Raw genomic sequence first — 14,957 nt, 5'->3', positions numbered from 1 at the left:
GGAGATGATGTCCAAGCACACATGGGTGGGGTTAGAAAAACCAGAGCTCACCTGGAGTTGAATCTAGAGAGAGATGTAAGGGGCAACAAGAAGAGCTTCCTTAAGTACATGAATAGCAGAAGGAAGACGAAGGAAAATGTGCCCACTGCTGTGTGTGGCAAGAGACTTGGTGACAAAGTACATGGAAGAGGCTGAGGCACTGGATACCTTCCTTGCCTCAGACTTCAATGGTAAGATTTGCCTTCAGGAATCTCAAACTCGTAAGAGACCAGCACAAGACTCTGGTCCAAGGAGGATCTACACTACATAGAGAAAGATCAACTTATGGAGCATTTGAACAAAGTAGATATACACAAGTTCATGGAACCTGTCAGGATACACTCACACGTGCTGAGGGAGCTGCTCAAAACTGCTGCGAGGCCACTTGATAATCCATGAAAAGTCATGGCTACTGGGAGATGTTCCTCACAACTGGAAGGAAGAAAATGTTAATTCTGTCTTCAAAGAGAGCAAAAAGGAACATCGGCCAACTGCAGACTTCTCAACCTCATCCTAACGCTTGATAAGTTAATGGATCAAATTATTCTGAATATGCATAACGGACAGAAAGGAAGGACAGAAAGATGTTTAGGAGTAGTCAGCATGGATTTATGAGGAGGAAGTCAGGCTTGATCAACCTATTAGTCTTCCACAGTGAGATGATTGGTGCGGTGAATGAGGGGAGAAGGAGAAATGTTGCGTATCTTGGCTTCACTAAGGCTCCATAACATCATCACAGAAAAACACATTAATCACAGAAAAACAGATTAAATACAAGCTATGTAAGTGAAGGTAGGCTGAGAACTGGATGAATTGACAGACCCGGAGAGTTGTCATAAACAGCACAAAGTCCATCTGGAGGCTAATCACTAGTGGTGAATGGCAGGGTTCAATACTGGGGCCCAGAGTTCAACAACCTGATTAATGGCCTGGATGATGGAATAGTTTCAGTGGCAGCAGGATCCATGTATCACACCACATACCCCTCCACTCTCAGTGCTGTATCTGGAAGTCCATTTGCTGTCATGCAAATTGTGCTCCAGATGTGTGATCCTGAGCATGTTATCTCTTCCCTTCTTTCTCAATTATTCCCTGCCTGGCTGTGATCATGAGTTTAAGAAAAAGCACAGGGTTTTTTTCATACAACTACAGTTCTGCCGCTTGCATGTATAAATAGTTATGCAGTCATTAATTACAGGAACATTATTGCTACACAAGTCTTTACTTGGTCTGTAGGGTGGGCAGGACTTGTGCTAAGTAGCTATTCAATATTTTGTGTCCTCACAATTCTCCCATGTGCAGACCATGTGCATTTATTTGCTTCTTTTTATTATATAAACATTTTAAAAAGATTTTAAGTCAGGAACTTTTTTTCACTCTTCATTTCTACACTGTCCAGAACCTTATTCAAGTCCCCAGGGCAGCTTTTTACCATTTTAACATGGAGGCAAATCTCTGTTGTTGCTTACTTTACCTGCAACAACAGTTAGAATCCCAAAGAAAGCAAACTGTATGACACATATCTATCCATTTTAGGACAAATGCAGCCATTTACCTAAATCACCCTGTGTAGAGAAAATTGTATAGCATTGGACAGGTAAAAACAGTGTTATAGCAAACATTCACAAGATAAAACATGTAACAGCTGCACATTGGTTGTAATTAGAGTATCTCCACATCCACTGTGTTCAGCAGGATATTTTCTCTGTACAGTGTATCTGAATGATGACATTCCAGTGGACAGCAATTTGTTTTTGGCTCTGCAAGTAGCTTGTCTTCTGTAGCTCTCTGTACAGTCCCTACGTCTGTTCTATTTACTTTTCCTTAGATTCTGTTCACTAGTTCTCATAAGTCAATTAATTACATGTTTAATAGGTCCCACTGAAAACTGAAATTTTTACCACAAAATTGTGTATAAAAATAAAAATAAAATTGAAATTAAAATGCACATATTCTCCTGCAGCGTTTCTGCACAATCCAGTTCATGGTCAGCAAAGTGGCTTTAAGACGAGCCCCGTAATTTTCTTCAAGTTTCTCCACCAGTTCTATCACAGTTTCAGCACAACTCTACTCCTCTAGAAGATAGGGACAGACCATCTTCCTATTCACATCTTACAGTCTCATCTCCTGGCCATCCCAGGTGGGTTCGTATTTCTGGAATAAGACTGGTTACACAGCACTGCTACCTGGCAGAGTTTCTTCTCCTGACAGGGTAAGGACTTATTTCCTATTTTTTCATATGTACAAATCGAGGATGCATTCGTAGGTTTATTACAGCTCACTTAAAGAGCCCTAATTTTCCCTTCTGAGTACAGCAGGGTTTTGCTTGTTTCTTGAAAACCTTTAACCTTTCTTAGGCACTAAGAAAGACCATTTTCCTTCACAGTTCCAACAGAAGAAACAACTTACTGGTTAATAGTTTAGCTCTACTTTTGTTTCAGCCTCTGGAGTTATTACTTTCAGAGTAACAAGCTATGGGAAGCTTTGATCATGAAAGAAAGCTTGAATGAAACTGAATTCTGAACTGTACAGTGACTCAGCCTGGTCACAGCCTCTTTTTCTCTCTCTGCTAACTATTCTTAATTGCTGTTTTGGGAAGTCTACTCACTTCTATTATATCAGTATGGCTCTACTTATTTTTTAGTCCTTCTCTGTTCTTTCACTTTAAAAGTATTTTTAAGGACTCTTTTATTTTTTTTGCTGTTGTCATGTTGTTGTGTTTGTACTCTGCTTCCTTCCTCCTTAGTGGTTCTCTTTCATTTTGATGTAATGGCAAAGCCCGTATTTCTTCTGTTCATCTTGCCAGGATCCTTGAATATTTTCTCCCCCTCACCTCCTTTTCTTTTCCTATCTTCTTTTTTTTTCTATTTTGTTTTTCTTTTATTTTCTCTTTCTCTGTCCACGTTGATTCCTAGATGTCTTTTTTCCTACATTTCTCCTTCCTGGAGAGTCCTTGTTACTCCTCCCACAGCTGCCCATGGTTTCTCCTCTTTCCTGATATTGCCATTCTCTTTCCTCTAGGATAAGCAAAAGCAACATAGTGTTACCATTTCTGCACGTGGAAAATAATCTCTTCTTTTAGCTATAAGCAAGCTTATTGCCCAAATGCATGAATATTTTTCTGTATCTGGACTTTTCCATCCTCACTTCCCTGCCGTCCTGACTCAACATGTGCCTTGCTTTGGTCCTTGGATGTGCCCCCATTCAGCAGGTCCTGGCATCTAGTTCCTCTGCCTGATGATGACAGACAGAATGACAGATGAAAACCACGAAAGACAACCTGAAAGAAGACTGAAGATGGGTTTGTGGTTGAAGTTTCTGCTACTTGTGATGAGAAAAGCAAGACTATGAAAGGGACTGCAGGTGTAGAGTGCCAAGAGTGAGAAGTAACCCTCTCATCCTGGAAATGATATACCTAACTGTGGTGAGAGCATGAAGGAAGTGGCATTTTTTTGCTCTGTCTTGCTGCTCCAAAGGACTTTGTTGATTTCATAGGTTTGGGTCTAATAGCTTTGGAGTTAATGGATGAAGGGGAGGAAGTTGAACAGCGTGACTGGAATGAAAGTACTGCAGTACGGGGAGATTTGTGTTTCTCTCCCTTCTGTTGAGGCTTGGGGACACACCTGCTGTTGTGCCTGCCATTGCCAAGGCATGCTGAGCACATCTCTCCTCACTGTGCATGGGCATGAAGCTAGGCATTGCTGGCTGGCTCCTGAAGAGCATTCCACAACTGCAGAACTGCTGATTTATCTAAAATTTTAGGCAATGCTACAGTGTTGCAGAATGACACTAATTTTTTCAGCCAAGGCCTGCTTCTGCCAGGGCTGGAACAACCACAGTGAAGACCTGGAAAGACTTTTAGACATAGAAAGTCTTGGATGAACAGATCACACTTGTATTATACCCAGAAGAAATCTTCCTCATCTACCTGAAAACCTCCAGTATCCCTGGGTAGCCTCCTCACTTTGATATCTATTCATCCCCAGATAGCTAGACTACATGTAGTGTCACTAAAAGAAGTCTATTACCTTGTGAGATAAAGCACATTTTTCTGAACACGTTTTATTCTTCTTCTTTTCCTCTGGATTTTCTCCAGAATTCATCTTTCCTAATGTGCAGTGCCAGAAATTGTTTGCAGCAGCTCAATCAAGCCCTCTCCAGAGCCAAATGGAGCAGAATTTCTTCCTTTGACATTAAACTTGCCCAGAATGAATCGTATCATAGAATCATAGAAGGGCCTGGGTTGAAAAGGACCACAATGATCACCCAGTTCCAACCCCCTGCTATGTGCAGGGTCGCCAACCAGCAGACCAGGCTGCCCAGAGCCACATCCAGCCTGGCCTTGAATGCTTGCAGGGATGGGGCATCCACAACCTCCTTGGGCAACCTGTTCCAGTGCCTCACCACCTTCTGCACGAATAACTTCCTCATAATATCTAAACTAAACCTCCCCTGTCTCAGTTTAAAACCATTCCCCCTTGTCCTATCACTGTCCACCCTCATAAGCAGCCGTTCCCCCTCCTGAGAGAAGCCCTTTTCCTACATGCAGCAGCATCACGCTGTTGGGGCAGGGGTCAGAGCAGGGCCCATAGGCAGGAGCACCTTGCTCATGTAATTGCTAGTGATGAAATAGGGGATCAAGGGAAAGAATCTCAATCCGCTCAATTCTGCAGAGTCATCCCAGATGGGCAGCACATCTGTTAGGAGCACTGGTGGTGAGGTAGCAGAGGGGGGAATGAAACCTGGGGGAGTGGGGTGCAGCTGGAGGGTGCTGCAGCTGCAGGGCAGGGCAGCGCTAGGGCATTTAGCAAGCTAAGGAGGCACTGAAGTCAAGGAGCTGTGAGTAAGCTAAGTCTGCCAGGAAGGGCCAACAGCCCTTGTATTTCTCGGAGTTAACACAGAACAGAAGGGAAGGGAATAGCTTCCAATACTTCCGCGCCTACCAGAGCTTGAAGACTTGCCGGCAGCAAGCACTTAACAGCTTCCCCTAGAAACCTCATCTCCAAAACCCGGCGAATTTCTGAGCAAACAATAGCGAGCAGCGAGGCGGGCTCCTGCGTACCGCGCGGGACCCCGGCTGAGCCACGCGGGAACCTCGGTGCCGCCGGTGCGTCTCAGCAGCAGGCGCGCCGAGCTTCCAGCGCACCGCTGACTCCAGCACCGACTCCCCGTCTCGGCGCCCGGCGCGTCGTGCCCGGCATTGCCGGAGGGAGCGGGGCGGGACGCGGAGAGGGCGGGGCTTCCCGAGGCCCCGCCCCGCTGGCGAGCACGTTGCGGCGGGCGCTGCCGCAGCTGTCAGTGTCAGGAGCCGGCGAACCGGGATCCCGGCTCCTCGGAGGGGGAATCCCCAGACTCGCCCCCGCAGCCAATCCGCGCGCGGTATGCAAATCACGGCCGCGCCGGGCGGCGGCGGGCCAGTGGGAAGGGAGAGGGGACGAGAGGCGGCGTCCGGTTGGACGGCGGGGAAGGCCGCGGTGGCCAATGGGGGGGCGGAGCGGGCGGGGCGCGCCCCGGGGGCGGGGTCATGCAAATTTAGTTTGAAAAGAGGGCGGGAAATCCGAGTTTCGCGGGAGGCCCTTGGCGCGTAACCCGTCTCCTTTCCCTTCATTCATTGTCAGCAGCCGCCGCTTCCTGGAGCCATTTTCCAGCCGGCCCCACACAGCGGGAGCGGCCCCGCTCCATCCGCCGCATCTGCCCGCCCCGCCGCCTCCGTCCCCCCCCAGCACCCCGCATCCTGTAGCCGGGGCCCCCCCGGCACCCGCCGCCCCCGGTATTTTGTGCGGGGCCCCGGCATCGAGCAGGAAAAGAGCCGGGAAGGCCGGGGGGGGGGGGAGGGACGGGGGGAGGAGGCGACGCGGCCGCGGGGACAGACCCGGAGGAAAGGATGAGAAGGGGACTCCAGCCGCCGGCCCCTGCAGCACAGCCGCCCGCACCGTCCACGGACTCCAGAGCGGCCTCCGTCGCCTTCCCAGCCCGCTTTGCCGCCGGCACCTTCATCCAGATCCGCAGCACCGGCGCGGCGGCGGCGGCGCCCTGTGTTGTCTCCGCCGCCGCCGCCGCTTCCCAGGCTCCCGGTGCCTTTGCCCCGGCGGCGGACGGCGTCCCGCCCGCCGGCAGCTCGCTGTACTGCACCCCTCACGGACCCGCCGGCAGGACGGCGCTGCTGCAGCCCGCTCTCGGCGGAGGCGGAGGCCGCCCCCCGGTAACGTTCCCCCGTCCCCGCGGGAGGGTAAAGGGGACGGCGGGGAGCAGCGCCGGGCGGGCCCTCTTCCTGCCGCCGGCCGGGCCCGGGGCGGGGGGCGAGGAAGGCAGAGACGGCGCTTTGTTGTAATAAACTTTCCCGACTCCTTCCCGCCCCCCGCTCCGGGCCGCCGCGCCGCTGCCGGGTCTGATTGAAAGGAGGAGGAAAAAAAAAAAAAAAAAAAAGAAAATAGAGATAAGAGAAAATCAGGGAGAAAAAAAAAAAAAAAAATCCCTCCCAGCCACGTCCCGGCGTACAGAGCCTGAATCCAGTGCCGGGAGGGCTCCGTTCGGCCGGGCCCGCGCCCCCTCCCCGCAGGGCCGGGCAGACCGGGGGGCGGGGGGCCGGGCCGCGCCGTGCCCCGCCGGTGTCTCCGCTTTACCCCCGGAGCCGCCGGTGACGTCTCGCACACGTGCGCGGAGGCCGCGGCTGTGACTGGGAGCCGGGCGGGCGGGGGGGCCGATCCGAGCGGGGGAGGGGGACGCCGCTTCCTCCTCCTGCCGCCGGCCTGGGACAGCCCGAGAGCCGGCCGGCCGCCCCCGGCCCCGGCCCGCCGTCTTCTCCGCCGCCCTCGGAAATGCCCCTTCAGCAGGTCAGTGACTCGCGGGGCGGCGGCGGCGCGTCTCCGCCCCCCCACGGCGCCCTCCGCCCGCCGCCGCGACCACCCCCCGGACGCCCCCCCGCCGCCTCCTCCTCCCCCGTCCCCCCGCTCTCCCCCGGCGGGGTTTCCTTTGTCCTCGCCGTTTTCGGGTGCGCGCTCGGCCCTCCCGGGTTCCGCGAAGTTGCGGAGCGGGGGGGAGGGCGCGGGGAGCTCCGGGGTCCCCCTTCCCGCGGTGCGCATCGGACTCCCCCGTTCGGGCCGGGCTGTCACGGGGGCGGGCGGGGGCCGCGCTCGCCTCACCTGGCCGGCCCGAAGCCGCGATACCTGCCGCACGCGGCCCGGCCGCCGGCTGCCATGCGGGCCGGTGCCCGCTAGGGCCGGGCGAGGTCACCGAACGCGCTGCGCGGCGGCGTTGAGCGGCGGGTCTCGGAGCGCGGCGGCAGCGCTCACCTGTCAGCGCCTGTGCCCCGCACCGGCCTGGGCATCGCGGGGCCCGGCTGCCGCCCTCGTCCCGAGATGCTCGTTGAGAAGTCGGCGGTGTCCCGCGCTCTCGGGCTTCCTTCGAGGCAGCTTTGTTGGATGGCGGTGGGGTTGAGGCTCACCGCATGCCACCTGAAGCTAACGAGGAGCATCCCTGCTGTGGAGGATGAGCGATCCTTTGGTGCGCAGTTTGTCTGAAGTCTGACCGGTGTCAAGCAGGCTTCTTCGAGCTGTTTTGCAAATATTTGTCTTTCCTGTGCGATGGCTGGATTCCTAGAAGATGGTGCTAAGGGCAGCAAGTGTAGTAGAGTGATTTTGGGAGAATAGATGTGCAGGCATTTTGGGAATGGTGCTGATGCTGTAGGGGACTTTTGCAATTTCACTTCAGCGAGCGCTACGAGATCCTTAAGCATGAGTTCAATGTATGTTTTTGGCATAACTTTCACCTCTTCCTTTGTGGAATCTAGGCAGGTTGATTCCTCACGTAAAGGTTTGGAAGCAAGGTGGTGATTCTGGACTCTGTCTTCAAGAAGTTCCCACCAGCTCTGAGCTAGTGAGATATATCTCCTAAAACCCCCATGTTTGCTTTGGGGGAGAAGTGGGATGGGGGAGGAATAGGGTGGTCTGGCTGGCGGTATCTCCAGACTCAGCCTGGCACCCTCCCAGGGCGATAAGCAGCCCGCAGCTCATGCCAGGAAGCTGTGCATCCTTCTGCATCTCAACCAGCTGTGCTCCTGTAAGTGCCACTCTTGGAGCTGTGCCGCTTTGCCGCACGCCTGTCTTTGGGGAAGTTGTCCTGAAGCGTCGCAGTGCTCTGCATTCTTCTGCTCTGCAAAGAATGGCCAAAGCTCTTTCATCTTCCTGGCAGGGAGACAACGCAGCCTTTTAGCAGTTCTTTGACTCCCATCTCATTTTCACCAAATTTCACAGATGATTTTCTGGGACTGGGAGATGAGGGTGTTTTCCTGGTTGTTCTTGGCTGAGCTGATTTGGGATGTCAGATACTGAGAAGAGTGAGAAGCTGCTGGGTGGTTGAGGCAGCAAACTCAGATGAGCAGCGCTGGTATAAATATAGCACTCGATTTAACTGAACTACAAGTACTGCGTGGAGATCCTCAGCAGAAATTAAGGCCCTGCTATGCAAAAGACTGTAGGGATAAGTCTAAAATCTGTCCAGTGCACCTGTGCTGGTTAGGGTTATGAAAATGCTCTGGCTTTGCAGATGTATCTGGACTAGAAACCCACCCAACACTTCCAAATATAAACTATGGTGTAAGTGAAAAGGAGCCAATATGGCAGGATACAGTTTAGGCTGCTCAGAGAGGTGTTTATACTAGCAAAATAAAAGGTTTATTTTGCCAGTGTAAGCTGTTTCTCCTTCTGGGAGTTTGTTGGTTACTTTATCTATGATTGTAAGCATAACCATGCTGAAAGAGCCTTGAAAGGTAGACTAAACCATAACAAAAGGCAGCTTCAGCCTCATAGAGATGACTGCACTCCTCCATCTCCCAAGCAGCCATCTCAGTGCTGTTCCCTTCCCGGTCCTTGCTGTGTCGCTGCCTCTTGTGACAGCTCCTGGGGCCAGGAGACTTTGTACCAGGGGAGCTGAGGTTGTGACCCAGGCTACATGGCCCATTCAGCATCAGGGACTTTTTCATGATGCCCGCAGAGCTAATAGAAGGTGTTACTAGGTATAAGTGAGCCTCCACCGTGGCTCCAGCACAGGCAGTAAGAAGAACTAGGCCTTGCAAAGGTGTCAGCTTGCACTCCTTGGGTTCTGGAGCAAGCCTAAACTGCTGCCTGTGGAGGCAGGGTGAGTCCATCCAACAGGTCCGTGCTGCAGTAATGGGCAGGTGTTGTGTAATCCTAGAATCTAGAATGGACTCACAAGGATCTCTGAGCCCAGCCAGCTCCATTTCCCTCCCTGTTGCTGCTTCCCTTCTGCCAACCCAAAGGCTCCTCAGGCTTCCTGGGGCAGCATGACTTGCCAGCTCACTGGAAAACTAGCCCTAACCAAAATACATAAATAAGTTTTCTGCTGGGCAAGCAGGTTGAACCAGCTAAGGGAAGAAGGTGTGGTAAGTGTCAGGGACCATCAAGGGAAGGAGATGGCTGAGAAGAGGGCACTAGGGTAGAGGGAGAACAGCAGGATTATTGACACCATACCGTTTTTTAGGTGTAAGAAAAAATTTTTTTGCTCAAAGTGTGGTGAAGTACAGATTGCCCAGAGAGGTTGTGGATACCCCATCCCTGGAGGTATTCAAGGCCAGGTTGGATGGGGCCTTGGGCAGTCTGAGCTGCTGGGTGGCAGCCCTGCCCACAACAAGGGTTTTGGAACTGGATCGACTCAAACCATTCTGTCATTCTATGATTTTTATGGCAGCTCCTCATGAGAATGTGGCCTGCGTGAGAGAAATTTATGTTTGATGAGGTCCCCCCACCACGCTGTTGCTGGTGTTGGTTCCTCTCTTGATGTGAGAAAGTCACTACCATTTGCAAATCACGGTGTTTAAAAATGGAGCTACTCTAAATGAAAGCTGCTCAAAATGTTTCTAATTCAAATAGCGGAGAATTTCTTACTGTCTTTGGGTTATACAGATAAGCCTTTAAGAAGAGGCCCATTTTCTTAGCCATGAGAAAATGTTTAAATTGAGACACCACCCACATGTTAAGTCCTTTTTAAAAGGGGCTAAATCCTCTTAACAAGAATATCTTTAGAGAACTTCTGTGGCCTTTAGATGACATGAGCTCTGGAGAGGCTGGTTCGGCATACTTCAGAAGGGGGCGGGAGGATTTACATTTCCAAACTGAATACTTAGCACCTCTCTCCCTTTCTGGTGGTTTAGAAAGCACCTCTTCCTGCCTCCTTCTCAGCAAGTCACAGCTGGAATGGGAGAACGAGGGGGGTAATACATAATCTTCTACATGTTGGTTATAGGAGCGGGCTTAATAGGACATAAATGCTGAAGAATGATTTAAGGCATGGGAGAAAAACTTGGACGTGGCATAAAGGAAGTGGGCAGTTAATTAATTAGTAGCTGTTCTTTATTTTGTGGGAATAAGAAGCTTTGTCTGTCAAGAAGGGATAGGCACTTTCATATTCAGACCTATTTTCATATTACTTTGGTTGATAGTTTCTGTTAATTAATGCTAGTTTTGGGCCTTTGCTTTTGGAATAAAATGCATTTAAATGAAACAAACTCCCATAAATCTTCTCCAGGGACAAACTGCTGCTGAGCCCAAGGAGGTACCACATGGTCCTTTGGCACAGCTGTGTGAGGAGTGTTCAAAGAGGTATAAATCCTGGTTGCCTTAGGTGTGCCTGCGAGCACCTAGAGGAAAGCAGGCTTCCAACCAAAACTGTACAGGAATAGCTGGTAGCTTGTTGTGCTTCTTGATGGTGGATTCACTCTCTAGAAGGGTTCAGCTCTGTTGGTGTGTGGCTTTATCTGCACCAGAGCTACTGAAGTACAGTAGGTTTATTTCCCCACAATAATAAGGACTTCTGGCAGGTTTCCATGAGCAGCTGAGCCTCTCAAAATGCTTTAGTTTTTTCCAGAAGCAGTCTTGCTTTTCCCTCCTTGTCATCCCTGTGGCCTTTCCTTACCCTATCACTGGCCTGGCAGTGCTCTTTCTTCTTCTCTGTTCTTGGGAGTATGCAGTTGTTCCTTTGGGTTGGTGCTCTGCTGTTTTACTGGGGTAAAATAGCTGGCTCTGGTGGACATTAAGTCTGCCATAAGGTAAATATTGGGAACGTGTGACCCAAGATGGGTTGAGTGAGATGAAGGAAGGAAGCTGAGCTTTCCCTTTTGGTGGCGTTAAGGTGTTAAATCAACTCACTGGTCCTTAATTTTCAGAAATTAGTATTTTCTGTTCTCATAATGACTGGTCTCTTCCTTGTGCCACCAACCTGCTTGGCAAAGATCGGATATGGGTCACATTAGAGCCACTTTATTTTTCTGAGGAGGCTGCTTCAACTGATGGAACAGTTAAAGATATTTTATTTCCCTTCATTTTATCCTTGATACTTTGGTGTTGCTGTCTGCAGTTATAGTGTTTCTGTCTGTAGTTACATTCTCCATAAGCGTTCTAGATTGTAATTTCTCCTGAAATGAAAGCCATATGTGCAAAAATAGAGGTGCCCTTTTATAAAAGAATTGCACGACTATCAACAAATCTGTCTGTTAGTTATGAGTTTGTACTTGCGGACTGGTGGCTTTGGCAGAAGTTTCAAAGACATGGTAGGCAACTTTGCAGGCCTAGCAGGAGCTAGAGACCCCTTCAGAGTCAGGCTGCCTCACAAGGCCTTACCTTACCCTCTCCCTAGAGGAGTCACAGGAGGCGTGGAGCAGAGGGGGTTGGTTGTTTCAGTAATTGGCTCATTAGAAAGACCAACCACTGTGTGGTAGATGGGGGGGAAAAAGAAGAAAAAAAGAAAAAAGAAAATTGAGTAGCACCTTTCCTCTTTGGAGCCCCAGTCTTGTGGGGCCTGATGTGTGTGTGGGAGAGGAATTCAACTTTCCTCTCCTATCCAAAGCACAAGGAGAAGAATTGGGTAAGAAATGAAGATGTGAGCTTCTGGTAGCAGCAGATTTTAAATATGACACCTTTAGATTTCATTTCTGGAGATGTGCACTGGGCTGATGGCTGTAGCTTTGATGGTAGGGTTAATTTACTGTGCTGGCCTGGTTGCCCACATTGAGTTACTGTTGAAGATGCTGGAAGGCTGTCATCCAGCAGTCTGAGCACTGGCAAAACTGAGTAGTAGGTTAAATGTGTGGGCTCTGTGGATGATCTTACTATCACAGACTGCCAAGGAGCCTTGCAGAGGAGGAGCAATGCCAGCTTTCTTCTGTCCATCCATCTTGGTGCTAGTGAAAAGAGGTAGGAGAGTGGCTCAGGCTTAAATCCTTGACCAGGGATTTCATAGAAACTGCCCAGTAAGGATGGATTGTGGACCATGACTTCAGTTTGAGCAGGCTTCTTGTGGTGCTGATGGTAAGTTAGATCCAGCCCTGTCTGGAGTGAGGCTATGGAAAGCTTCTCTTTGTGTAACTAAATCTTTGAGACTGTTTTACAGTCTCTACAAATAATCTCATTTACAGCTGGCAGCACTGAGTGTGTATATGCGGTGGCAACTATCGTACTTACAAATGAGTAGGTTTAACTTCAGGCTTTGTTTTGGCTGGCAGAGTTAATCACTTCCTGCATTATTTTTCAGCAGCAGAACTGTGTTTGCTCCATGGGGAGAATACCCCTCTCCCCCTTCCTATGTCAGGGGCTATGGGATGTGAGGGGAGGGAACTGTCAGTACTTGCAGCACTGGGCTGTACCAGTATGTGAGGTACTGCTGATGCACTGTTTGGACTCTGTTTTAATTTCAGTTCTGTCTTCTGTTTGAAGGTAGACTTGGCAAAGTTGCCCAATTTATCACATCTTTAAAAGAGCACTATTTTACTTCTGTTTTCCTCAAGTAAGTTGGTCCAAAACCACATTTGGAAGTGCTATACCTGGCATGGATGTCTGCTGAAGTACTATGCTTTCTATTTGGATGCTGCTATTAGTTGCTGGATCTCATGGCTTGCATGGAGTTCTTAATGCCTTCTGGGCTCATCATTGAGCTGTGGTAAATATTTCTGTTTGCAAGTCCTGTAAAGAGAGAGGATAGACTTTGACTGGGTGTTGAAGCACATACTGAAAATGGCCTCTGCCATGTGGTAGGAGTGTACTGCTTCACTCAGCCTTCTTTTTATACTTTTGTAGATAAATCTTCATTGTGTTGGTAATTGTTTTTAAAAAGAACTTGCTTAATAGCACATGTTTTGTGTATCCTGTCCTGCTTAGGAATATGAACAGTTGTTGACCTGACTTCTTATAGTGGGACTACTAACCTAGTGTCACTGCTGCACGTACGTGCCCTGCGGCTTTGAGACATGGTGGGCTGAAGGTCTTTTGCTTAGGACCGAGCTGGGGTAGAAACATGCAACACTGAAGATAGCCTTTCTAGAATCAGTCAGGCATCTTTTTTTCTTCCCTTCCCTTCCTTCCCTTCCCTTCCCTTCCCTTCCCTTCCCTTCCCTTCCCTTCCCTTCCCTTCCCTTCCCTTCCCTTCCCTTCCCTTCCCTTCCCTTCCCTTCCCTTCCCTTCCCTTCCCTTCCCTTCCCTTCCCTTCCCTTCCCTTCCTTCCCTTCCCTTCCCTTCCCTTCCCTTCCCTTCCCTTCCCTTCCCTTCCTTCCCTTCCCTTTTCTTCTTCTTCACTGTTAGGTGGGCAAGTGTGACTTTTGTTTATTCTATGAGGGTGTCAAGAACCCACCTCTAGAAGTAAAACCAGTACTGGCTTCTTCACTCTGTTTAAGTAGGAGATTTTAGGTAGGAGACTTCATTTTGGCCACTTTAGTTTGCCTTCAAGATTTTATCCAACTTGTATGTGGATGCATCCAAGCATGGAAGTGTCCTCTACTGTAGGACCTCATGTTCAGATGCCCCACTTAGGCCTTTGTGCCCTAGGATGTGATTTTTAGAAAGATGTTGAGTGCTTTCTGTGATGTTCAGCTACATTACTGCAGACTTTGGGCCCTTGGTACCTTGAGCTTTATATGAACAAGCCAATATTGAAAGCAGAGTCTGCTATTATTTTGGTTTTCCCTTTTATATCTTTAACATGGAACTTTGTAGTCACATCATGTACAGATTGTGAGCCGTTATTTGTTTTGGAAAGATCTGTGAAAACTCATAGAAACTCTGTGAACAACTATTTTTGGTAAAAATAAATTGCACTGGGAAACGTGGTAACAGGAGGTGTCTGCTCAGCCTTGGCTACTGTAGCTTCTGCTACTCCTCAGTTTTGGTGTGTGTGTTGGTTAATGTATGAGTAGATTCCTAAAGTACTTTGCATTAATAAACTTCTTGAAAAACTTTCTCCTTTTTTACCGTGCTATACTGCTGGAGTTTTTTTGGTTGCTGTGGAGCAGTTGGTTCAAAGGTTCTTGCATATTGTGTAACGTGCTGCTAGAAAGGGGCTGGAAAGAAACTCATTGGCAAACTTCCTTCCTTGTTAATTAAGGTGACATTAAAAGTCTCTGGTTTAGAACTCAATGATGGCCATCACCGTGTAGTGCAAAGTTGAATTATAACGTCAAGTTTATTGATGCACTCTATTAGTTCTTACCAAATGTAACTTGCTACTGCTTAGTTACAAAATCTGACTGAAATTGGAGCTCAGTGACAGGTATTACTTTTTCTGCACATCACTGAATCCACACTGTATGATTTTGTGATTTTTACACATCTTAAACTGCAGATCAGAGTGTCGCTTCAGAGTGAAATACTTCTCAGCAGGGCAAATGCACTGCTCTCCGTGTAAAATTTAAAGCTTTCAAATTTGCCTTGCAAGTTCAGCAAAAAACTGGCATATGGGTTTGTCTACATCCCTCCTACCTAGGCTTTCATTTGAGTGGTGTCATCTGGTGAATTTCAGGTCTGAAAGTTTAACTAATATTAATAATGATAACCTCTTGGCCTGGTGTTTGTATTGGTGCATCACATTTTGATGGTAGGCTTGGCTTTTCAGGCACTACCACAGTGTAAATACATGAG

General features: G+C 49.1%; 1 protein-coding gene across 3 annotated transcripts in view; it reads left to right on the top strand.

The window, feature by feature from the left end:
* The first annotated feature begins 5,635 nt into the window (after positions 1 to 5,635).
* Positions 5,636 to 14,957, top strand: part of E2F3 (E2F transcription factor 3) — a 43,754-nt gene continuing 34,432 nt past the window's right edge. Inside the window, exon 1 of one of the 3 annotated variants that reach the window (XM_085220117.1) lies at positions 5,636 to 6,241. In XM_085220117.1, coding sequence (XP_085076243.1) covers positions 5,924 to 6,241 — 318 coding nt within the window. In that variant the 5' untranslated portion in view covers positions 5,636 to 5,923. Of the gene's footprint in view, positions 6,242 to 6,713; positions 6,873 to 14,957 lie in introns of those variants that run through there. The other 2 variants (XM_085220116.1, XM_085220118.1) reach the window with 2 other exon arrangements.

Source organism: Meleagris gallopavo, chromosome 3 (genome assembly GCF_905368555.1).
Source record: "Meleagris gallopavo chromosome 3, MGAL_WU_HG_1.1, whole genome shotgun sequence".
In the NCBI taxonomy this organism is placed as follows: Eukaryota; Metazoa; Chordata; class Aves; order Galliformes; family Phasianidae; genus Meleagris; species Meleagris gallopavo.
Note: the sequence above shows the minus strand (reverse complement) of the source record. Positions and strands in the feature narration are given on the sequence as shown.